The sequence below is a fragment of the Penicillium expansum genome (genome assembly GCF_000769745.1).
Source record: "Penicillium expansum strain MD-8 chromosome Unknown contig142, whole genome shotgun sequence".
Classification (NCBI taxonomy): Eukaryota; Fungi; Ascomycota; class Eurotiomycetes; order Eurotiales; family Aspergillaceae; genus Penicillium; species Penicillium expansum.
Window position 1 is genome coordinate 145,075 of NW_015971169.1, and position 24,471 is coordinate 169,545.

Below are 24,471 nucleotides of genomic sequence, written 5' to 3' on the forward strand. Positions count from 1 at the left end.
AAAGCTAAGGAGTCTGTCTTTTACATATTGTCGCGCCCTTTCGTTGTGATTGTTTGATTGTCGCGCGGCTAGACGTGAACATGCAACAAACGCGCTATATGTGCGGTGTAAGCCACTACTCACGATCCTATGTTTTATGATTTTTAGCTTTAAAATTAGTTGTTTGTGCTTTCTCAAACTGGATTACCTAAAATCACTTGGCAATCATCAATAAAAGGTGCGATCACCTAGACAAAATGCATGCTCGGAGGAGACCTTCTATGACCTGCAGATATATATATATACAACATATGTATGTACCATAAACATACATTTTTACAACTGAATAATCACCCAACCCAATATTTGGATAAAAATGAAAGAAAACACCCACACAAACATTGATAGCAAATCCTAGAATGTAGGAATGGAAAAAAAAAGAATCTTCCCCCATGTTTCTATCTGACCTGCATTTGGCTGCAGGCCAACCATGGATAAAGAGAGACTAACCCAATTAGGCATAGTGGGGGAATAGACTCCGTGATCCGTGGGTCTTATCCACGTGGAAACAAACAAAGCAAACACTATACATCTACTGTACAGACGCTGCCCGAGTGAATTCCGAAGTCACTTAAAATGACCTCAAGATACTTGGGAGGTAAAGATGTAAAAGAATATTTTTATCTAGCTAATTTGATTACTTGATTAATTTAAGCTGTAAAATATATCACCATGAATCCAACCCAGCTTCCGACAACTCCGAGGGCACAATAACTGCTCATGAACATCAATGGCAGGAACTCTAGCCGGTCCCATCCGAATATCAATTGGTGCCCCAGGGAGCAGTAGATAATCAAAGGAATAGAAACGGTCAAGTAAAGCAGTGAAAGCCGGTCGAATATGAAAATTCGGGGCCGCTCAGGGACAGGTGCAACTCGGTCAAAGACGAAGAGGAACAGCACCAACCACAGGACTGTATAAATGGTCTTGAGGGGAAATTCGGCAGCTGTAAAAAGTAGGGGGAACAGTGAGACATGCCCCGCAACCGCTAGAGGTCGGAAGGCGCTGAAGTAGCGACGGTCCTTGAGAGCGATGAGACTGAATGGGATGATAATGAGGAGAATGGCTTTCTCGTGTACATGCCAGCCGAAGAGGAATGACGCATAGCCACAGAGGGTGATTGCACCGACAAAGGTATCCCAACAGCCTGGGTTGAACCAGACCTTGACGAGAGGAACCTAGACAATTGTGAGAGAAGGCCAAAGGCACAAGACGAGGGACACATACCAGTTGGAACAAGAAGGTCAATATGAAGGTGTGTTCCTTTGTAACCTCCGGGAGGACGGCAAAAGAGGTGTCTCCTACCAGTCCTCGGGTGACACTGTTCAGAGCATCAGCGTTCACGGGAAGCCCTAGCCGTGGAGCAACTGCGGAGTTTATTAGATAAGCTCATATATAATGTGCGCCGGGAGAGATAGAGACTACTTACGGGAAATTAATGCTCGATCAGCGAAGGAGTACATCGCCCAGATATTTGGTGCCCAGTACGCGTGACACAGCCCTCTCGAAAATGGAAACAGCCGGTCCTTGAGCTGCAGCAATTGTCCCCATTGCGCAAATGGCCCAAAGGCAATTGCAAAAACACCCACCACACAGAACCCAAGCTTGAAAATATTACCGAACCGGGGCCGGAAAACCGATTTGAGGCTAAGGCAATAGGTGCGCAGTAGATAGACGAAGTAGGCGAGAGCGAGGTAGAGGTATATGTGCTTCATGCATAGAAGCACCGCAAAGAGAATGCCGCTATAGAGAAGCGTCGATTGCTTGCGAGCCAGGACAATTGATAGGATCAGGATTCCATACATGAAGCCATTGTATTGGAAGTGGATATGATCAATAATGAGAAGACCGGGGGAGAGTAGGATTGAAAGGCTGGCCACATGCGCAGCCTGCTTGTTCGGCAAAGGAACGGACTTGATGAATCTATCAAACAGCAGTTAGAACTCCATTGCATCATAAAAAAAAATAAAAAATAAAACCAAGATCGAGTGCCATACCGACTAAGCGCGTAGACAAGAACCAGCTCCGTCAAAATAACAGTTGCTCTTTGAAAGTAGACAGTCTGCCAGGAGTCGTATCCAAGATTCTTCACAACCAACATCGCAGGGTCTGCATATACAGCAGCCTGTGACATCAGCCACTCGAACGCTGCAAAGAACGGTGGGTAATCGAGTGTCCATTCCGAGGTTTTCTGAACCGATCCAAGTCAACATCCGCCATACTTGTCCAAGCATCATGCGCCCGACCGAACATACCTCATAGTACCATTCTTGAATGGGGAGAGAATGGGTGATGGCGAGCCAATTGCGATGGACCTCAAAATCGGTCGATTTGCTGCAACACAAAGAAAAGCATGTTAGCAAAGCTCATCTGGTAACCCCGATGTCCTGCCCCGGGCCCCCTAGAAATGCCCTTTGCAGCTTTTTGTAGCAGTTTTGCATTGATTATTCAACATCTTTTCATCTGCTTTCCGACCATTTTTTGCTGCGGCGAAACGAGCGGGACTTACTATGCGGGGAAGAGCAGCACTTTGAAGGCAGCTGCAACGATGGCGCATTGCGCCAATGAAGGAGATAGGTCAGCCATTGGAGCTCCTGCGCATGATGGTGCAGCGAGGTTGAAAGCTGAGAAGACACAAGACGCGAGAATGCGCAAATCGGTGGAGTGAGTAGCTTCCTCCGCACGTTATTTTAATGACACGTGACCAGATGCGGAGATCGGAGGTCAAATCAGAAGCGAAACATCTGGGCAGAAGGACAGATAGTCAATACAACAAATACAACTTCAAAAGGGAACACTCTCTCCGTATGGACTTCACAGACGTCGGAATCCGCCACACGATTCTCAATAGTGTACAGCTTCATCACTTCATTGATATCTCACCATCGGCCGCTGTCATTGCAAAGGAGGCCCGTCTCTGCGTTATTGCTATTGTTGTCGGTTGGGTCACCACTAGTGTTGTCTCCAGCATTTGCAATCGGAAGTGTGACCGTGACTCAAATAATAGCAAGCGCTGATAGCTGCTGCGCAAAACTTCCACAAAACTTCCGCGAATTCCATATCAACATCAAGCTTCACCAACAGTCAAGCTACACAGCATGATGAGAACATTAGCTTCCCTGGCATTGATTGCCGTAGGCGCAACAGCCCAGCTTATTGAAAGCTCAAGCTTCGGCGCTGGTCAAACGTTAGTATAATGCCCATGTTCAGGTTTACGATGATGGTTATCTGACCTCAGACCAGGATATCACCAAACCGACACTCTATCCCCGGATGGGCAATTGGAGGAGAGGGCCATGAACCGCAAATTGTGAGTCGACCTGCCGGAACTGTGGCCGAACTGATCTAACAGCTATATAGCTATCAGACAAGCTCATCTTAACGCCACCGTACCCTGGAAACACACGGGGATCAGCTTGGGCACAAACTCCGTAAGTAAAGGGCTTCCAACCATGATATCGGACACCGAATAATAACATGGGTATAGTGTCTCTCAGTCGGAATGGTCAGCAGAGTTCCAATTCCGAGCAAGCGGACCAGAACGAGCGGGCGGAATCCTGCAGTTATGGTATACCAAGGACGGCCAGTCCCGTATTGGGACCTCGAGCATCTATACTGTCGGCCAGTTCGACGGCTTTGCTCTGGTAATCGATACGCATGGTGGAAGAGTGCGTATTGACCCTGTCGCGTTTTGTCGCGGCGTATTGATCAGTACTGTTACTAACCTATTCCATAGGGCGGCAGTGTCCGTGGATTCCTGAATGACGGTACCATCGATTACAAAAGCCACAACAGCCCAGACACCTTAGCCTTTGGCCACTGCGACTACTCTTACCGTAACCTAGGCCGTCCATCCATTGTCAAACTCAAGCACACCAGCTCCATCTTTGAAGTCACCCTTGACGACAAGCTTTGCTTCTCAACCAATAAGGTATGTACATATTGTACCTCGGCGACATAATGCCGCAGCCATATTAAACATATGTACTAATATGAGCAGGTCGCCCTCCCCGCTGGAAACACCTTCGGCATCACAGCAGCTACTCCCGAAAACCCAGACTCATTCGAGGTCTTCAAGTTCATCCTCGAGTCTGCCGCAAGCCAAGGCTCAACAATTCCCTCCAACCAAGGCAGCACCCCCCAGCAGCCAATCCGCAATCAAGTTCCTGACCAGCCCGCTCAACCCATCAAGCCCGGCACAGAAGTCACGATGAACGGCTTGGCTGCCCAGATCGCCGACCTCAGCGGTCGCATCCAGCTCTCTGGCAAGGCCACCAACATCATCCTCCAGGAGCTGAAGAACCAAGCTCTGAAGGCCGACCAGCGTCACGAAGAGATTATCCAGAAGTCTCTCGCCCAGGACCGCCAGCTCGCCCAGTTCGACACCCGACTCGCGCACCTCGAGCAGTTGATCCAGGTCGTCCAGACCGATGTCCAGAACAAGGACTACAGTGGACGCTTCAACCAGCTCCACGAGACGCTGCGCTCCTCCCACCTTAGCCTGAGCGAGAACCTGCAGGGTCACCTGCTTAGTGGTAAGTCCCCTTGCTTAGTTCGGATGAGTCATTCGTTCAATATGCTAATTGCTTTTTCCCCATATTATAGTCATTACCGCCTCCAGCCCACGCATGGGCTTCTTCATCTTCTTGCTGATCGCGTTCCAGGTGGTCCTCGTGATCTCCTACGTCATCTACAAGCGTCGCCGGGCCAACATGCCCAAGAAGTTCCTTTAAGCGTCCCCGTTCTGTCCCTTCCTTCCCCCCACCCCCCTATCCCGTCTAAATCCGTGTTGTCTTGAGTTGTTGTGTGATGGGGGTTGGGGGGTGTACTCATAATATTCGCAAGTGTGCTCTGCCCGGAGGCGGGCCACCGGGATTTATTTATTCTTCCGGGGAGAAGTCATGTAGAGTACGAATATATTTATTACGTTCATGAAAACCTTCTGAGAGCAATTACATTTACAAGTAAGAGAAAAGTGAAATGACAAATATTCATTTGGCCTTTGGCCCATGCTATCGTACACAGTCTCCGAGCTACCCGGCCACGCGCATTTTTTTTGGGAACAAAAAAAAGCAGAGCAAGATAGAAACAACATTGAGAAAAAAATAGAGACGTGGCCGGGCAGCTCGGAGAAACAGATTCGAGAAAATTGACGATCGCCATCCCGGCGATCGTGAAAATAGAAAAAATAAAAAAACAAAAAAATTTTAAATCCACAATTCAAAACGCCGGGTCCTTGATGCGCGCAATGAATTCAACAGAGCCGGGTGGCTCTCTCACTTGGACTTGGTGTACTGGCGCTTTTGCGCCGGCTCTCCCGCGGATCCCTGATCATCGGTGCGGGATCGCTTGTTCCGATTGAACACAGGGATCCGCGGGAGAAGCTCGGAGTCCGAGTGGTGGGATTCCTCGGCATCAGAGGATGCCTTGGGAGGATGAGAAATCTCGGGGGGAGGAGAGGTGGCAGCGTGAGAAGAGCCCAAGGTGGACTCCTCATCGATGCGGGACAAGGTCTTTTGAGCAACGGGTGAGGCAGGCCCGGCAGCTTCGGCGATGTGACCTTCGCCGACAGCAAGAGGAGGCTGGCTGGTAGCCATGCTGAGGAGGGCAGCAGCAGCGTCAAATTCTTCAGTAGAGACAGGAGCGCCGGCAATCATGTTGTTAACAGCGTAAGAAACATTCTGGGCGAAATCTGCGGGAAGACCGTTCTGTGTAATGTTGCTGGTGATCCCGGCGCTTTCAGCACGGTTGAGGTATTCATTGGTGAGTTGCTTGGTCAAGTCCAAGCACTTTCGCTCGACAGTCCGGGCATACTCATTTTCACGTTCATGGTGATCATCTTTGACAGCAGAGATAAAATTCAAAACGACGTCGCCTCCAAGGAAACGGGCTCTTTTCTCTCTCCAGTCATCGTCAAACAGACTTTGATTTGGGTCGTCAGGAAGCATGATGTCACAATCAATGTACGCCATGTTCTTGGTTCGGCGAACACGGCGCGTACGCTCGTTGCTGCCATTAATCTCCTTGGTGGCAATCATATCGTCAGGAGTGACATGGTTAGGACACATCCACCCGACCTTGGGGTTAGGGGGATGTGCGCGGGGAGGATCAAGACAATCCAGATGAAAGCGACAGGGACAATAGTCGCAAGTAATAATGGGACGTGTACCTTGGGATGTAAAACCACACTTGGAGCAACGGATGCAGTCTCCCTTGTTGTCGTATTCTCGGAGAAGCATGGGATTCGCGTAAATGGTAGGGCCGTCCTGCTTGGGTGCTTTAGTCAGCCGCGGCAGGTGGGGCGCGGCCTTGTAGTAGCGTTGATGCTTCAAATTCCGGGCATAGTCGTTATCAAACACAATTCCTTCATCCACTCCCTGGAAATATTCCTTGGTCTCCTGAGGAAGTTGGAACTCTGTCTTCTTGTAGTGTTTTGAGTGTGCGATCAAGGTGGAGAAACTGTTGCGGATGGAGCACTTGGGGCAATGCCACTCTCCCTGCGGAGGATTCTTGGGATCCAAGGGAGGATCCAAGCATTCAAAATGGTACGAATTAATGCATGTGTCACAGCAGAGTAAATCACCACCTTTTCCACATTGGTGGCAATCGTCGCTGTTCTCGGGGGGTTCACTGTGAGGTGTCATGTTAGCACGTAGAACTGGTCATGTCACGCCAAGAAATCACATACATAGAATTAGGCATTTGGCGTGGTTCGTGGCCGCCAGACCAGTCGTTGAATCGGATCGAATAAGCAGAATTTGAGAGTGAAGAAAGACTTGAGACTGTGGTGTCCACAGAGAGCGACCGTGCACGCTGTGGGATCTCAGGGCCCTTGGCCTTTTCTTTCTGGCGTCGCGAGACGGTCTTGCCAGTCTTGCGACCGATAAGCGAAGCAGATGGTGAATAGATAGATGGAGCCTCAGGCTCCGGACCCTTGACAATAGGTATATCGAGGATAGAACCTGGTGCAGGGAGGGAACGCGAACGATTAAGCTCGTCGATATCCCCCTCGATACCTGTGTCAATGTTGTCCATGTTGTAGGGATGTTGAATGGCGTCTGGTGGGCCAATACGAGTTCGAATTGCACTGTACCGGACTCTGGCTTCCGAGTAGGTCTCTTCTTGAAGACGAGCACGCACGGCTCGCATCTTTTCCCCATGATCAGAATCAATTTCCCACTTGCGCTTACGTTTGTAAGCATTTTCGTTGACTCGGCATGGCTTCTTGGGTCTCTTGAGCGGAGCGGTATTCGACTTGCCGTTCAAGAAGTTTTCTTCAATACGAGGACCACTTGTGTCTCGATAAATGTCGGAGACCTTGAAACTGGGCTCTGCGTTAACGGAATTGGCAGGTGGCAGGCTTGATTCGCTGCAGGAGGGAATATCGGCTGCATTGGCTGTAGCGCGAAGGTATTTCTGATACCACTTGTGGGCATCTGGAATAGAATTGTTGAGGACGGATTGGAGCGCAAGGCGTAGTTGCTCGTCTGCTCCATCGCCGTTGGCGAGGTTGGCGACTAAAGAGAGCTGGAATTCATCATCCACAGCATTGGACCAGAAGTAAAGAAGGGCCACGGCAGACCCCTCGTTGCCGTTCTCGGTTGCGTGGATTATGGCGTACTTCATGACGGCCCGGAGTTTGGCAACATCATATTTGTCGGAAGGGCGCAAAGGAAGAGACATCAACACGGTGACATACTTGTTGGTGTCGTCCGCGCTTGGGAGGGTAGGAGTGGCCGCTTCGGCCGGGGTGGTAATGGTGTGAAGGGCCTCATCAGCCAGGATTTGGACCCCACTGGAGATTGAGGCAAATGCCTCTGATTCAACGGTCTCAGCATGACTTTTATCGGTCGTCAGGTACTCAACCCCGCTAACGGGGGAAAGGCGCTCAGCTTCGTCGCGCGGGACGTCGGTCGGCACGGTCGCGACGCGGTGGGCCCGTTCAGTCGGAGGAGCCACGCCAGCAGCTCGGTACTCCGCGGTCGATGGATATTCCCCAATCGGTCTCATTGTCCGATACTGGGTGGTGGGCTGCGAAGGGCCCGGGGGCTTCTTCTGAAGCTTCCGTCGTTGCGCGGGTTTGGAAGAGCCCTGACGGCGTTCGGACTGAGTGGACCCCGTAGGGGCAGGCGGAAGGGGCCTGGTAGGGTTAGTGCCACGCGCTCCATGCCCTAACTTCTTGGGATCAACGTACTGTGCAGCAGCTGCATCTTGCTTCTCCTTTGCTGCCTTCTCGGATTCGGCTATTTGAAAAAGTCAGTGTTTGTTCTCATCTTGGAAGTGAGTGAAAAAAAAGTGTGGGGTAATCTCTCAGTTTCACCTGAAAGATGCAACATCTCGTTATCCCCCATCCCAGAAGTGATCAGTGGCCAGATCAGTGAGATAGACAGAGCAAGTGTCATTCACATGAAAGTGAGCAAAAGAGTGTAGTTGTTTCAATAACATAAGGAACTTAATATGTGGGGAAAGGGGGAAGGGAGTATGGTATCTCATCCACTCCAGGGCTTAGTGAACCAAATGACATAGCACGTCCGGTCTCAAAAGTGACTAGATCAATGGCAAGACAATTCATGACATGGGAGGAGTGGCATGGAAAGGCTACTTATATTTGCCGGAGAAATGTGCAGGCCAAGAGGTAGATGAGGTGGTGCACCTCAGTCACAACGGGAGCAGGACATGCTGACATGGGGATAGGACAGGGACAGCATGATACAGAGGAGCATTATATGGGGTGATCTTCCACCGCGACATTCGCGTCACATATGTGATTGGATACCAGGGGAGGAGACTGGGGTAGACGGAGGATCACCACTTACTCTTCTTGTTGAGAAGACGCTTTGAGACGCGACGCACAGTAGCACGCACGGTATCCATTTTTAACGATGAAAGTAACGAAATGGATGGAACGTGGAGAAGAAGAGAGAAGAAAAGAACAAGAAGATGGGAGATGTGGGAGGTAAATAAATACTCTGCGACAATTGGGGGGGGGGGGGGCTCCCTTTTGGGNTCTACGAAGAGTGCAAACGGGCCCAATAGAATAGGCAGTTGTCCAGCTGACATGTCACGTATTGACCTCGATACCCCGTGCCACCAGGGTGTCTCCTTTGAGCATGCCTACAGAGAACAATAGCTTTTATATTGATCTATTCACCTACTGACTCGTTGAGGACACGAGTCTGTCTGTGTATAACACTTCAATAGCTGCTTAGCCTTAGCTCTATTGGACTTAATCTGGCCGTGTAGACAATCCATCAGGTACCTATGCAAGTAGACAGACTCTATATTGACCATTGGAGATGAATATAGATTGATCATTGTATGCAAGTCTCATGGCGAGATGGTTCTAGGATATGATATACTCTCCAGATACCCCAAAGCCGTGGTTCCGTTGTATCTATGGGAACTCACCAGTCAGCATGAATGGGATGGAGATCCTGGTCATATTGCTGTACCCAGACTTTACGCAGACTAGCAAGTTGCGAGAGACTGGTTCCCTGCGATTGCCAGCCAGTAGACAAACATCATCTAGATAGCTTAGGATAGTGTTCCACCATTGCATACTCCGAAAGAAAGCCACGGAAAACCCGCCTACAGACATTTGAACATCGCCTTTTTGCCGAGAAGTCGACGTTGAACTGCACATGTATCTAGTTTTGATCTTCCCCCCCAGCAACAACCTGCCTTGGATAAACCACAGATTAAGATCTCGCATGAACAAGAGTATACGCAATGAATAGGGAACTACAATGGCTACTGTCTCAATAGAACGTCTCCATGTAGATTTACAATATACCCGAGTACAGACTGGCAACGTCTTGATTTGGTCCATGGAGTCTGCTCCAATTGCTACATACAAGACAGACAGACCTCCAAGGAAAAGCACAAGAAGATCTCCCAGCGTCAAGCTCGTCGATAAAGTATATACCGAGGTTTCCAAAAATTGGTTGGCATTGCCAGCCCTGTCGCATGTCATTGGAAAAATCAAGTGTTTCTCTTTTGTTTTTGGATAGATTTCGTATGACCTGCAGTGAGGCTCGTCATTGGATATCTGTTTTGCATTCAGATTGGACAAATAGTCCTACACTATATCAAAGTGTATTGCATGAAAATGATGACCAGGAGAAATTTTTTGAGAGCGTGGACTCATATTTACTCTTCACCGGCGGTGGTCTTGGTCTTCTTCTTGCTCTTGTTCTTCTTGTTACCAGTAGAGCGGGCAAGGGGCTGCTCAAGGATCTTGAGGATCTCCTCATCCTCGAGCTTCTTGTCAGACTTGATCTGCTCGACATCGACGGGCTTGGCAGCAGCGAGCTTGGTGAGACCGTTCTTGGTGATGGCTGCGAGTGGGGTTAGCTTATGGGACCAAATTATCTCGGCGGAAATTCAACGGTACTTACCAACAGTGGTCAGCAGACGAGAGACGGGGGAACCGTCAGTCTCGCCAGCGGGCTCGTACTGGCGCAGGACACCGCCACGGACACACTCAACAACACCGACCTTGGCGGCCTTCTCGTCATCAAGCTGGCGCAAGCTGAAGGGGAAAGTGCCGAACTTCTTGACAACCTCAGACAGAGTCTGGCGGGAGCTGGGGCGCTTCAGGCCGTAAGTGGTGGTGGTACGGCGGTGGAGGGTAGCACGGTGGTCGAGGTTCTTGACCTTGCCGGATCCGAGACTGAGGCCAACCTCAACACCCCAGACTTCGCCGACCTCAGGAACACCGTCACCGCGGACACCGTTACCGGGGGAGAGAATGATCTTCTTCTCGCCCTCGATCTCGTTGCGGCCGAACATCCAGCTGGTGGTGTTCTCAACGACAGTGCAGTCGTAGGTCTTGGCGATCTTCTCGAGCAGAGAAGACATGTAAGCCTGAGTAGGGGCCTTCTGGGCCGCGGCCTTCTTCTTCTCCTCATCAGTACCCTGAGCCAACAGACCCTGGGGAATCATGAGGCGCAGGAGGACCTCGTTGGCGTAGTGGGTAGCGAGAATGAGATCAGCCTCACGGCCGGTAACAACCTCCTTGGGGGAGTCCTTCTTGGGGACGACCACCATGTCACAAACGATGGTTCCGAATCCATCGATCTGAGCACCAAGCTGGACCTTGACGAGCTCGCCAGCCTTCAGAGTGATCTCGGCCTCGGCGGCGTCGGACGACAAAGGAGTGTAGGGAGTCACATAGGAGCTAGGGGAGACAGTAGTGGGGTGGGAGATACCTTAATTTACATATTACGATCAGTTCATGTGGTTTTTCTGCCACCAACGGGCTGGAGAGGGGGGGTGGACCAACCCTTGGCAATCTTCTTGCCCTTGTAGACCTTGGCAACTTCCTCGTCGAGGAGCTTGTCACCCTTCTGACAGATCTCGACGATCTTCTCTCCCTCCACGCAAAGAGCTACTTAGATGTTAGATAAAGTGAGACAGTTGGAAGTTCTTGCGCAACATACCGGCAACAGCCTCAAGGACGTTGTGAGAAATTTGCGCAGCGGTCTTGTACTTGGTCAAGGTATCGGGGTTGTTGAGGGTGTAATCTAGAAAGAATCGCATAATTAGTCATGGTCTATGAACCGAATATATTTTCTTTGTTGTGATGAGTGCCAGCGAGCTCATAGCCCATATTGGGCTCAGTGCCCACAAACGTCAGAGCTTTCCATGAAGTTTACATACCAACCTCGGGTGCTTTGTCTTCCGCCATTGTAAAGTGAATTGAGCTCGTGGAGCTTTAAGAAACAAGTAAATGCAAGTGGGTTCGAAAAAAGGGTTCGGATTGTAAATCCGTGTGAAGCTAGAGGAGAGGACTGGATCGAGATCGAGTCGTGTGCAGAGCGTCGAGAGGGCGTTTAGCGTTGGTGGGGTTGGGTGGTGGTCGCCTGATGTTTCAGGCCTATTACCTAGGGCTTTGCCGAAGACGTCATGGCAATCTCTCCCTTGACTTCATACTGAGCTACGTCGTTGATTCGAGTCAAGCAAACATCTCATCTACAGTATAACTAGCTATATATAGTGTGTATTTTGTTATATAGATCCTAAATATCTACTCTCATACCCCGGATTCCGCCACAACCCAGGTTCGCTCAGACCTCCAGTCTACTCCAATCCCCCGCGTAACTTCTCCTCACCTGACCGGTGTTTCCCCCTCTTCTACACCTCTAGGAAGTACATCGATGTAACCGGGCTTTTTATCCTACAAAATTTCTGACCCTTGCTATCGGAGGGTCATCAACAACCCTGGCATGGAGCCCCAAAAAGACCTTGATTTTAGTACAATTGGAGACTCGAATATGCAATTAGATAGATGTATTCGATATGTTCAATCCCCGTCTGTCAATATATATTTCATTCATTAAAAGACTCGAGAAGATGAATCCAGCCTATATCAGGAGGATAGCGGAGGGCTATTTTTTGGACACTGTCCGCCAACTGTAGAATACCCATGAAAAGCACTGGTACATTTCTACATACAGGACAGCTTGCAATAGATAAAAAACAGCCGTAACATAGCTACATTGGTACATCGGTACATCGGACATACGTAACCTCTAGGACTGTGACTGAAGGTGGGCCATGTTACTGTGGCTTGCCTCTGGGCATAGTGGTAACCTGGTGCAGCATCCCCCTCAATTGTTGTAAACCCACGATGTCCATGAATATATTTACACCATTATTGGTAGTTTGATTCACTGATTTTCATTCCACACTATGAGTTCTACAAAACTTCCCATCCGAGTATTGACACACAATATCCGATATGCAACCTCATCCCCCTTAAAGGCGAACAGCCCTGGGCTGAACGCAAACAATTGCTGTTGAATGAATTTGAATACGAAACTCGTCATTGTGGAGAAACATTCATCTGTCTACAAGAGGTTCTGAACAATCAACTTGGTGATATTCTGGCTGGATTGAATCAGGACGCAGAGCCCGAAGAGCCAGAATGGGAGTATATCGGCGTTGGTAGAGATGATGGTCACGAGGCTGGGGAATATTCTCCTATCATCTACAGACCATCAGTCTGGGAGGTACTGCACTGGGAGACAGTGTGGCTATCCGAGACACAGGAAACGCCGTCCAAGAACTGGGATGCAGCCTCCATCCGCATTGTCACCATTGGTGTCTTCACTCATCGAGGTAGTCAGAACACGGTCCTTGCCATGAACACCCATCTTGATGATCAGGGATCGCAGTCTCGTCTTGAGGCTGCATATATCATTACCGGAAAAATTTCCGAATATAGCCAGAACAAATTCGCAAAGCTCATCTCGGGCACTTTCTTGGCCGGTGATTTCAACAGCGAAGAGAACCAGGAAGCTTACCAAGAATTGACAAAAAGCTTGCTTGATGCATACAAAGAAGTTGACAACTCGAGGCGATATGGTAACCACATTACTTGGACTGGATTTGGGTATGAGGATGAGCCAGCCTCGCGTATTGACTATGTTCTGGTGAGACCCGCCGGGACTCACGGCCAGAGGTTGGCAGTCATTGGCTATGCAGTGCTAGGGAATCGGTTCGACGATGGTGTTTTGTGCTCGGATCACCGTGCTGTTATTGTGGACTTGACACTCACATAGTTCAATGTTAGACCTCGGGATACCCGTGGACCCTGGAGGATACATTATGTAACACACACGTGAGTCACATGACAGTAAGTAAAATTGGTAAACGGGGTCATAGATTGACTGGTGTCCGTAGATGAGCATTGGGAATAACCTCAAAATATCTTAAAAGTAGACTTATTACCTTAATCTATAATTCCTTTATGGTTGTTGGGCATTTAGAGTGAATGGCGCGTTTCTTTGCTTTATGATCTTAGACGGGTGCGGACACTTGTAACGGATACCCTCCCTCCTTCTCCTTTGCCTCTTTCACCATCACCGGCTTTAAAAAAACACAACTGCCACCAACTCCCCCCAGTTTGAAAGAATCTTCCAGGGAAGAATCAAGTCGATTGGGATCATCGCAATCGATTGACGAAGAAGGTCAGCTGACTTGGCCCCAACCGATCCGGAGCGGATTCTGCGCTGGAACTCCCGACTGGTCCATTCAAGGAACATCGGCAAGAGCTCTCTCCCCCTTCGGCCCTGGTATGTTCGATATTACTTCCCATTTGGATTTCCTGTCCATAATTTTCATATGCTGTCCCCATACAATCCGTTGCACGCCCTTCGCTGGTGACTTGTGGCGTGTTCGGGACATGCGCCCATTGCGACACGTCCATCCATCAAGCTCATCCCCCTAGGTGACATTGGATACACGGTCGCGACGGTGATGGATAGTGTAATCTACTATCTGAAAGCACCCGCTAATAATGATTTGATCGTATGAACAGGTTCCATCCCATAATGCTACGGTAACCGATCCGAATCTATCCCTGTCGCGTTGAGAGCCACTCCGAGCTTCGAAGACTATACGAGTGGCGTCATACGTTCGTTTCGCATCAAATAGACCATCCACAATGCCATCCCCTGAAGTGACGGGTGGCTCGCTGCCCTCAGAGCAATCATTCGGGGACCTTCAGTCAGGTGCCCAGAACAGCTCTGGCGCGTCGGACACAGGGGACCAAGGACCAGACAGTATCGACCTTGGGACAAGCCGATCAACAAATGGTCACACGCCAGACACAATTGCAGAGGGGAAGCAAAGCGCAAAGGCTATGCTAGCTGCTTCCGGGATGTCAGCTTCCTCGGAACCTAGCAGTGAGGGTTCCAATGGCACGCCCCATTCAAATGGGACGCATGGTTCCGCAAGAAAGAGATCTCGTGATGGATCTGCTCTCCAATCCACAGAGGTCTCCGGGGCCATGGCAGTACGCGCCCGCGAAACGCCACTGGATAAGATTCTCCTGGAGCAATACGTTGATCGCGAATTCCAGCACTCGGCCGCAGCTGCCTGGCAAAATCCGAGTCAGGAATTACAAAAGAATAAGCGAGCGGAACGCGACTTTTATTTGACAGTACGACGCGAAAATCAGTTAAACCCAGCTGCATTGTATGGTGTGGGCTATGAGGGATTTGGAAACCCTCGCACCGACCTTCGCAATCAACACCCTCAACTTCTCTACCCAACTCATCGACGCCGGCCCGGAAATAGAAAGACGCGAGAGCTACGCATTTCACGACGTGACGCAAAGACGCAAAACGAACAGATGGAGGATCTGGTCCCTATACGCTTGGACATTGATTGGGAAAAGGTCAAGATCCGCGATACTTTCACGTGGAACCTTCACGATCGTGTTGTGTCTCCGGACTTGTTTGCGGAAAAGCTGGTTGAAGATATGGGTCTCGCGGTAGAGAGCTCGGTCCCTTTGACGAGAATGATCTCCCAGAGCATTCAGGAGCAGGTGATAGACTATTACCCGCATCTTCACATAAACGAAGACCCTCTTGATCCTCAATTACCCTATACCGCGTACAAAAACGACGAGATGCGCATTTCGGTCAAGCTCAACATTACCATTGGTCAACACACCCTCATCGACCAGTTCGAGTGGGATATCAATGATCCCAATAATTCTCCCGAAGATTTCGCATTATGCATGACGGATGACTTATCCCTCTCTGGTGAATTCACTACCGCCATCGCCCATTCAATCCGCGAACAGTCCCAACTCTTCACCAAATCCTTGTACATTGTCGCTCACCCATTCGATGGCCGTCCAATTGAGGACCCCGACCTTCACACCTCATTCCTCCCCACCCCTGTGGCTTCTGCCTTCCGACCATATCAATCCGCCAAAGAGCATACGCCATATCTTTATGAGCTGAATGAGGCAGATCTTGAACGTACTGAAATCTCAATATCTCGAGAGCAACGTCGCCAAAAACGGTCAATCAATCGTCGTGGTGGCCCTGCTTTGCCAGATCTCAAGGACCGTCAACGCACAATCCGCACCATGATTGTTTCCTCTGTGATACCAAACTCAGTGGGCTCCATGGATGAAAGCAATGTGATCAAGCGTACCGGATCCGGCCGTCGTCGTGGCATGACTGGAAACCGGGGTGATGATGATTCAGATGAGTTTGATAGCGACGACTCCTCTGTTGGCTCTCCTGCAATTGGGCCCAACCTCGCACAGGGCACTGCTCGTACTAGAGGCATGAGAGGCGCGGCATCTGCAGCCCATGCGGCGCTTCGCGCTAGCCTTGGACAATCTGCAACCCCTGAACCGGTGTACCACGAGCCCCGAGTCTCGGCCCGAAGACAGCAATACCGAGAAGAGAGCGTGGATGACCCTGATAAGTTGATAGTGAGATTCAAGATTTCGCGTGACAAGCTAGTCGATCTGAGGAACGGAAGACGCATTGCCTCCCTCCAACCCAGCGCAGGACAAGCATCACGCACGATGGCACCTCCGTCCGATAAACAGTCCCGACTTCACCCTCCCCCGCGACCCCAACAAACCGGTGCTGTTGATGCACCGAACCCTCCGCAGCCTGGTGTCTCTGGCGTGAGTAGATTTTAACCCCAGTTTTTGGCCTCTGGCTGACCCTGTGTCTATGCAGCCCCCACCACCCAACTGGCTGGCAGCCGGTCTCAGCAAGTTGAAACAGTCTCACCCGAACGATTCCTTTGAAGGTGTGATGCGTTATTCCGCTGTCGATACTGAAACCCTGGCCCCCGTGGCGAACCCCAACAACCTCCAGGCTGGACAAAATATCAAATACCAATACCTCCCCCGTATTCGTTGCCACGACTGCCCCGGAAAGCTGTACACCCCCGGCCCGGGCATGACGGTGGACAACTTTGAAGTCCATCTCCGCAACCGGCAGCACAAGGAGCGGGTCGAGGAGCGCCTCACAAAATCTAGTGGCAGTGGTGCCAACCCCGATGGCGGAAGTGCGAGTGCCAGTCCTAGGATCCCCGCGAGCGCAAGTCCAGCTCTCGGGACTGCCACAGTCCCTGGAACACATGCCTCTCCCTCTCCAGCCGGTGGATCTCAGCCATAGTCAATTTCGTTCATGAAGTGATGACAATGGCGTCCTGTGTGATTACTTCCACTTTCTCTTTCAGATCGCTTATATTCTTTTACACATTTGATCAATTCAATTCATCTACTTCTTCTCCATACTCACGAAGTCTCTCCCACTCCACTCGTGCCAGTCTTGCATAGGTTTTGGTTTCTCAGTCCTGGAAGCGATCTATCTTTATCCTTTCTGTTGGCGCTCAATGTTTCTCTGGGGTATTTGTTGTTTCTTCTTGCTTACCTGGACCATGTGTAATAGCAGTTTGAGAGACCGTTTGAGCTTTAGTAAATATATTTTTTTTCTCATGGAATAATGTAGTAGGAGTGCCTACAGCATAGAATAGACCTCAGACATAGGTAGTGATGTAGTAATGTGCAACTGCCTCAGATCTCCCTGATCCATCTCTCTTTCTCTTTCTCCTGTCTTTATTTCAATTCTCAATCCATCGTCTTTCCTTCCATCAACTACACCATTACCATCTTTTCTTCTATCTCTTTCAGCCATGCCCTCGCTCATCGAGCTCCCTGATGAGTTGTCCCTAATAATAGTGGTTGCAGTCACATGCCATCGTCCGCATGGGACCATCATCCCTTACCCTTGCTTTTACCGGCGAAATGCCCGTCTCTTTTACGGCAAATTTACAGCGCGATGAGACTAGACAGAGCGAATTCATGATCAAGACTCTGACAGCCGTGATAACGATGCTATATTCCAACACTATTGTATGTCTTGCGTCATATTACAGGCTCGTCCTTTCCTATTTTAGTTTATAATCCGATTTTATAGGACACGGAAGAACTTCACCTCCAACCCATCCACTGAAATCAATATCAATATATCTCTCAATAAAGCCTTTCAATCTCTTCCTTATCCGTTGTGCTGATAGGTAAGTTTGGTCTCCTTGTTGGTATCTTTCTGCTCTCTTTCTGGCATGTTGTCTGGAGGCAATTCACATTCCCACCAACAAGAAGGGAGGAAATGAAGCTGCTACATCTAACAGAGGGGCAAGACAGCGGGGCTGCACAACCTACTTAGCCTAGATATCATGTGGCATATCCTCGGGCATCCTCGTTGTGTTCTCCCTGGCCATCAAGACCATTCACCCGCTCTTCTGCTGGGCACGCCACAGAACTGTCGCGCATATCACTTGTTGCTGTTTAAGATCGGCAGGAAACAACATGCTAACCTATGATGCAATCTGAACTGACTCTTTTCGACATTTATTCAGCCACAATGCCCATGCACTCTGGCGAAAATAAGGGAGAGCGAGCTGATCCGCCTGGCCAGAGAGAGAGGAAGCCCGTCATGCTTTGAAATTGGACCGCGCTTGGGTGTTCAACCTTAGGCGGCGGTTCTCTTATGCTGGGCCTTTTTGATGTCCTCGAACACGTTTTATCCCCCATCGCCTGTAGGTTCCCTACACTGATTGATGCGAAGAGAATGGGTACTAAAACGAATCGTCCTATAGCGCGCCTTACGCCGGTCTTACCAGGTGAATTCTGTCGCCGAGACGCACCGCATTATGGAACGAGATTACCGTCATGGTAAGTTCTGTTTTGATGCTTTTTCCCCTGGCTGTCGCAGATGGCTGACGAGCTTGTCCGTTTAGCCTGGTATCACCCTTGGATCCAACTTGGGCGAGCGCTGAGCTGGACTATCGAGTTTCAATAGGTTGGGATTGGGTGGATGCTCTTGGATCAAATATCAACGGAAAAATATCTCATTGGCACTGCTGAACCACCCGCGAGGGTTGGAAATGCGTCTACGTTTGAGGAAGACTGTACCACTCTGGGAATCAGTATGGATAAGTATGGATATGAGTGGCATACAAGACTGCACGATTACGGCCTAGTGTTTGGGTTACTTGTGTATTTCCTGCGCACAGCTTCATGTCTCCGACAAACTCCATAGAATGTTCCAATCAAATTCACCTACGAAATAAAATAAGTATTTTGAAACAAAGTTCAATTCATTTACAGATAGAAAGCATACATCTGACGGGAATACGCAAAGAGACAGACATTCGTGAGAGCTCAGGCACAAGGCCGATGCAAACTTCAAGAAGAAAAAAAAAAGGCAGATGGGGTATACATCTCGGACCATCACTGACTGCAAGGAAACAGGACATATGAGGACGAGATAGTGAAACCATAAAGAAAATAACATGGGAATCAGGATATGAATATGAATATCGACGGGGAACGATTCCGCGCAGTAATCGCACAACTTGTTTGGATCTGAGAACAGCAATAAGATCGCTACTAGACGTCTATGTCCCCAAGATCTTAACTGAGGACTCATAAATAAATGACCATTGAAAGCGTGTGTCTTGGACGAAATGAGAGACATGGCCCGTATGTGAACACACGGCTGGACGGGACCATGTTATGTCCCATGTAACCCCGAAGAGGTTCCTATCCACGACGGGAAGAGCGTCGCGAAGGCAAGCTTGCCTCGGGCTTCTTTGCCTCTGGCTTCTTGACATCGCTCTTTGTAGCAGCGGCTCTTCCGCCTCGCTTCTTTGCAGGAGGCGGCGTGGGTTCCTTCTCACTGACCTCGGGCTCATCAATCTCAGAGAGTTCTTCATCGTCATCTGTTGCTTGAATTTCTTCGTTCTCGCTTTCCTCCGCGTCATCTTCGCCGTCGTCCTTTTCTTTAGGTTCATCCCACTCTGCCATCTCCATGTCGGCATCGTCGCTATCATTGTCGATATAACTGACTTCCGGCTTCGCGGTGCCTCGGACGCTGCGTCTGCGAGATGAAGCAGGCGTGGTGGCTGCAGCGCCTCCGTCGGAAGACCAGCCGTCGTCGTTCTTTGATTTCCGTTTCGGCTTGGCTGCTGCACTGATTGATGATGTGGACTTGCGGGCGGGACGAGAAGACTTTTCCTTGCGTGCCTTTTTGGCCACGGAGGTTTTACCGTTCGCATCAAGAGAGGGTTTTCGCTTCTTGCTTGATCCACCCTGCGAAGCGTGGGTGGAGTTACTTCTGGGCTTCATTGCGATTCGGACGACACGATCTAACAAATCATCCAACTCATCTGGAAGGAAGTTCTTGTCGGCGACATCTTGGGCTTCGCGGTGACTGCTCATGGAGGTGAAGAGGGAGCTGGGGACGCCCATCTTTCCAGGGTAGGTTTGCAAGATGTTGGTTGCGCCGGCCGCACCGCCAAACTTGTGTTGTTGGGAGTAGACATCTGCGAAGCGGCGAATAGTTGCTTGGGCCAGATCAGATAGAGTATGGAGGCGGGTGGAGATCTCATCTGATTTGGTGATGCCATCGCGGAATTGCTTGACGCGCTGTCCGACGTGGAAAATTAATGACATGTTGTGTTCATTGGCAACTGCGGAGAGGTAGAAAAGGATGTATTGAGAGAAGTCGGTCAGGTCACCGAGTTTTGTTGCCTCGTCCAGGTCCTCGGACGGGTAATCAGGGTGGTAGGCAAGCAAAGACAGGAGACGCGAAAAGATCAATTCCATAAAAATGGTCTGCTCCGTTCGTTTCCCACTGGCTTGCGCCTGTTGAGCGAAAAATGCCGCTCGGGACCGCAGCCATGTAAGCGTGCTCTCTTTCAGACTATGCACGGGTTCGAAAGCAAGCAAACAGGGGACAATGTACCATCGATGGCTCAGATGTGACTTTTGCACGAGTTTCTTCTTCAGGTGGTTGATGAATCCGCTTCGTACCTGCAAGAGCGGATCTTGGGCAACCAAAGCCACTGCGTTGAAATCGGACGGCGTCAGCAGACCGTCGCAGACAGTGCTGGAAGCACACAGCTTGAGTAAGGACTTGGCAGCGAGAAGGCGAAGGCGCGATTTTTGGCCTGCAGGGGTATCTTTCTTCTTAGAGATCTCGCCTTCACCGACTACTAATTTATTCAATGTTTCGTAAACAGGCTTTGCGTGGGCACGGAAGTCAGCTTCATTATCTGCTCCGTCCTTAGCCCGAAGGCGGTTGACAATGATTTTCAATGCCCATTCTTTAGCCTTGGTCTCATCATCAACGGTCTCTGACCAGTTGTATTCAGAGTCAGGTTCGGGTGTGCGATTGGTGAGCAGGATTTGGTTGATGGCAATCGAAATGATAGCATCACTTTCTTCGTCTGCTTCTCTCGGTGCAAGGAGGTTCAGCTGCGACAGAGCAGCCAGGCGAGTGAGGAATCGATCAGATCCGTACGTCCACTTCTCAACGCACTTGTGCACCAAATCTTTCGCATACATCTCTCTTCGGTCAGCAGTAGCCATCAGAATTGAGACAGCATGTTTTGCAGAATGCGGTGATGAACTGTAAAGGGCATAGTTGGCCAGAGCCTGGAGGAACTTGCGCTCTTTGGGAAGTTTAGCGGGAAGCTTTTTAGCGAAACCAGCACAAGCCTTCAAAATATCTTCAGCACTACCATCACCAGCCGAGGAAGCCTTGGGGGCTTGAGCCTCGAGGTCTTTGCACATTTCTTGGACCTGTGCCTCTAGGACTTCCGGATTTTGAGATGATATTTGCTTCAACATCTCTTGTGCAGCATTGGCCAATCCGTTCTCATCTGTTCGGGACAAACTCATGATCGCCGGGATGTGGCTCCGGTTGAAGATCAAAGACCCACAGCGATACACGAGAGGAGTTAACGTTTCCAGCAGGAGAGAGTTGTTTGCACTCTGGACTCGCCGCTGGAGTTCCTTCGTGGCCTTGACAACAGTGCGATAATCACTCACAGCAGCCATGGTGAAGCGAACCAGCTGATAGCTTCGTCGATCATGCACCTTGGCGAATTTCCACAAGTCTGTCGATGCGCGCGAGGCATCTGGGAAGGTTTTCGATAATGACTCAATGATCTTGGACAATTGTGTTTTAATCTGTTCCTCGTCCTTGTCGACAACACCACCATTGTACTTCTCACAGGCCTCTAGGTAAAGTGTCACTGCCGATCTCATCGACAATTGACGGGCTAACATAACGAAAAAGACTCGCCTCGCCTTTTCATCCAACCCTCGGAGCAGGGTAAGAATTCGGCGAACGCGAATCTTGTCAACATCCGTCTCTTGCTCGGGTTCAGATGCCTGGCTATCCTTCTGCTTCTGTGATTGGTTCGAGCTGCCTCGAGAAAGTTTTGCTTTGATAGGGGGATAAGGAAGCGGTAGAAGCGTCTCAAACAAGACGCGGTCGATCAGAATATGGATTTCTTGATCATTGGTGTAAAATGCATCAAATATCTTGGATGGTGCATCTTTGAGAAGAGACACGACTGGCTCCGTATTTTCCTCGATGTCACCAGCAGCCACTGCCCACATGCGAGCCAAGATCTTCATGGCATGTTCACGCACATGCGGCTTGCGATCCTTCACTCGCTCGGCAAGAATAGCAAGAACCGAGTCTGGTGATGAACAACCACCATCCACACTTAGCTTGTGGACGATTTGGGAAAGCCCAAATTGCCCAACAGTATCCACTGCAGCTACACGAACCTTCTCATCAACGTCGCGGAGCATCGAGGCTAGATTTCTAACAAGACTGTGTTCTTCGCTTTCGTGTAGGCCAGAACCTCCGGCTGAAGTTAGAAGGATTCGCCCCACAACTGTGACCCAGGCAGCACGGACTGAGGGTGTCTTGTCAAGACGACGGCTCAAGAAGGCTTCATAGGCCGAATTGTGGACTTGAGAGAAAGGCTTGGGGGATACGGGAGTCAGCAAAACATTGGGCTGGGGAATAGTCTTGTCATAATCCACTAGTGACACTGGCGGGTAAGTTGTCGGGTCCATGGGAGGAGGGGGTGGGGGGCCTGCAACACCGATTCCGGCTGCGAGGTCTCCGATTGTCTGGGTTGCCAATAAACGTAGGGCCACCGATTCTGCAGAGAGTTCTGCTTCAATCTGCGGAATCACATTCTGCAGGACCTCTGGACAAGCACGCCAAAGCTCCCGGATCAGACGGTGCGCCTTGCTCAATTCCTTAATGTCCTCTCCCTCCTCATCGGAATCGTCGAGATTGGGTTTCCGGGTATGCTTAGAGCCATTTGTTTGGCCAGCTGGCACGGACGCATCGATGATGACGTTGTTGAAGTACTGGCTGATGTGACTGGTCATTCGTTCCGGGCAGGCCTGACAAATAGCCTTGGCCATATTATATGCGGCCGGGTAGTCCTTCAGCAGGAGAGTATCCTGCTTGGCGTCAAGCGGTGCATCTGGTCGCTTTCCCTTCTTGTTTGGGTTGTCCAACACTCGCGGGTCGACTCGGAGGAATTGGGCGACAATAATGTCCACCACCTCGGGGGCGAGGACGAGCGATTCATCGATCACGGTGACGAGTACCCGGGTCATATCAAACTCGACATTCTTAGCCACCTCCTCACCGGTGGATGCCTTCGAAGAACCCGAAACAATGTCGAAGCAGCCCGTGAACAGCGGGACAATGAGGGAGTCAGGGTGATCGAGATCGACCATCAAAACCACACTCTTCACCTCAGCAAGAGATCCCAGGACGTAGATATGCTGGGCATTGTAGGCGTTGGACGGGTCAGCCAAAGCGGGGATAATCGAGGATACGATACATGTGAATATATCCTAATTTAGTCTCAGTCAGTACATTCCATGATCGCCTAGACAGAACACATATTTCGTGTCTCTTCAATTGCCGCACCTTCAGTTGATTGCGCGTAAATGGCGCGTCTGGGGCGCATAGTCGCAACACATCAACGATGCAGCACGTAGCCCATGCTCTGACACCCTTATCCTTGTGGGCCAGTAAGTTCCCACTGGCGAGTTCCTGAGACACCTTCCGTAGCGATTCCTTATCAATTTCCTCCTGGTCGAGTTTGCGGAGTTCCTGCGCGAGAGTCTGGAGACGTTCGAGGAGATCTGCGATGGGGATCGCGGAGCGCCCCACGCGCCATGAGAGCGGCTGGTTGAAGGACAGACTGCGAAGCCCCGAGTCTTCCTCTACCTCGGGAGGACCTGGGCGAGAGCGCGAAGGCATCGTGGATGATCGCAGTTCTCACATGGACTGGGGAGGTGGAGAGTTTCGACTCGGGAGTTTGGGTGGAGGTTGACCGCCCAGGACGCGTCGCACGGGACCGCGTCCTGCCCTACAAAGTTGGTCCTACAGGTGTCATACGGTACATTATGAGATCATTTATTTACTTGGAAAATTTGGATCTACAACTATGATATAATATCCATGTTCATATATGTACATTCTATCTGGGGCCTAGATTGGCACTGATTGGTCTTCACTTAGAAGCCTTCTTTCACAGAAGCTAAGTCCAGAGCTTCGTTAACAGACAAAGGTACCCTGCACAACAACAGACTTTGGGCAGTTCCTATGCATAACTGTGAACAGTTTTGAGGAAACGCTTTTGGTCGACAAATTATATAAAACAATGACAAAAATAATATGCAAGATTCTAACATCACTAGGTATCATTTCTACGTCCTTTTCGGCTCATAATAGTGCGGCCTTGAGGCAATAAGAGTTTGAATATCCTGTC

General features: G+C 50.0%; 7 protein-coding genes across 7 annotated transcripts; 3 read left to right on the plus strand and 4 right to left on the minus strand.

Moving 5' to 3' along the window:
• Positions 1–689: 689 nt before the first annotated feature.
• Positions 690–2,625, minus strand: PEX2_041800 (dolichyl-P-Glc:Glc1Man(9)GlcNAc(2)-PP-dolichol alpha-1,3-glucosyltransferase ALG8; the record flags this gene model as incomplete). The annotated part of the gene is made up of 6 exons (XM_016741455.1): positions 690–1,217; positions 1,267–1,406; positions 1,469–1,962; positions 2,037–2,230; positions 2,295–2,373; positions 2,549–2,625. 6 exons carry the CDS (start codon positions 2,623–2,625, stop codon positions 690–692), a joined length of 1,512 nt encoding a protein of 503 aa, XP_016603647.1.
• A 512-nt stretch (positions 2,626–3,137) lies between these two features.
• On the plus strand, positions 3,138–4,772 carry PEX2_041810 (uncharacterized protein; the record flags this gene model as incomplete). The annotated part of the gene is made up of 7 exons (XM_016741456.1): positions 3,138–3,226; positions 3,283–3,349; positions 3,400–3,470; positions 3,527–3,707; positions 3,776–3,970; positions 4,040–4,574; positions 4,645–4,772. The coding sequence occupies 7 exons, from the start codon at positions 3,138–3,140 to the stop codon at positions 4,770–4,772; spliced, it is 1,266 nt and encodes a 421-aa protein (XP_016603648.1).
• A 543-nt stretch (positions 4,773–5,315) lies between these two features.
• PEX2_041820 (putative PHD finger domain protein) lies at positions 5,316–8,913 on the minus strand (the record flags this gene model as incomplete). Its single annotated transcript, XM_016741457.1, has 4 exons — positions 5,316–6,669; positions 6,728–8,179; positions 8,234–8,282; positions 8,856–8,913. The coding sequence occupies 4 exons, from the start codon at positions 8,911–8,913 to the stop codon at positions 5,316–5,318; spliced, it is 2,913 nt and encodes a 970-aa protein (XP_016603649.1).
• Positions 8,914–10,188: 1,275 nt separating this feature from the next.
• Positions 10,189–11,728, minus strand: PEX2_041830 (curved DNA-binding protein (42 kDa protein); the record flags this gene model as incomplete). Its single annotated transcript, XM_016741458.1, has 5 exons — positions 10,189–10,376; positions 10,437–11,249; positions 11,324–11,428; positions 11,481–11,564; positions 11,701–11,728. 5 exons carry the CDS (start codon positions 11,726–11,728, stop codon positions 10,189–10,191), a joined length of 1,218 nt encoding a protein of 405 aa, XP_016603650.1.
• Positions 11,729–12,732: 1,004 nt separating this feature from the next.
• PEX2_041840 (endonuclease/exonuclease/phosphatase family protein) lies at positions 12,733–13,604 on the plus strand (the record flags this gene model as incomplete). The annotated part of the gene is made up of 2 exons (XM_016741459.1): positions 12,733–12,759; positions 12,813–13,604. 2 exons carry the CDS (start codon positions 12,733–12,735, stop codon positions 13,602–13,604), a joined length of 819 nt encoding a protein of 272 aa, XP_016603651.1.
• An 884-nt stretch (positions 13,605–14,488) lies between these two features.
• On the plus strand, positions 14,489–16,979 carry PEX2_041850 (SWI/SNF chromatin-remodeling complex subunit SNF5; the record flags this gene model as incomplete). Its single annotated transcript, XM_016741460.1, has 2 exons — positions 14,489–16,480; positions 16,536–16,979. The coding sequence occupies 2 exons, from the start codon at positions 14,489–14,491 to the stop codon at positions 16,977–16,979; spliced, it is 2,436 nt and encodes an 811-aa protein (XP_016603652.1).
• A 2,432-nt stretch (positions 16,980–19,411) lies between these two features.
• Positions 19,412–23,960, minus strand: PEX2_041860 (sister chromatid cohesion factor PDS5; the record flags this gene model as incomplete). Its single annotated transcript, XM_016741461.1, has 2 exons — positions 19,412–23,548; positions 23,625–23,960. 2 exons carry the CDS (start codon positions 23,958–23,960, stop codon positions 19,412–19,414), a joined length of 4,473 nt encoding a protein of 1,490 aa, XP_016603653.1.
• Positions 23,961–24,471: the final 511 nt, after the last annotated feature.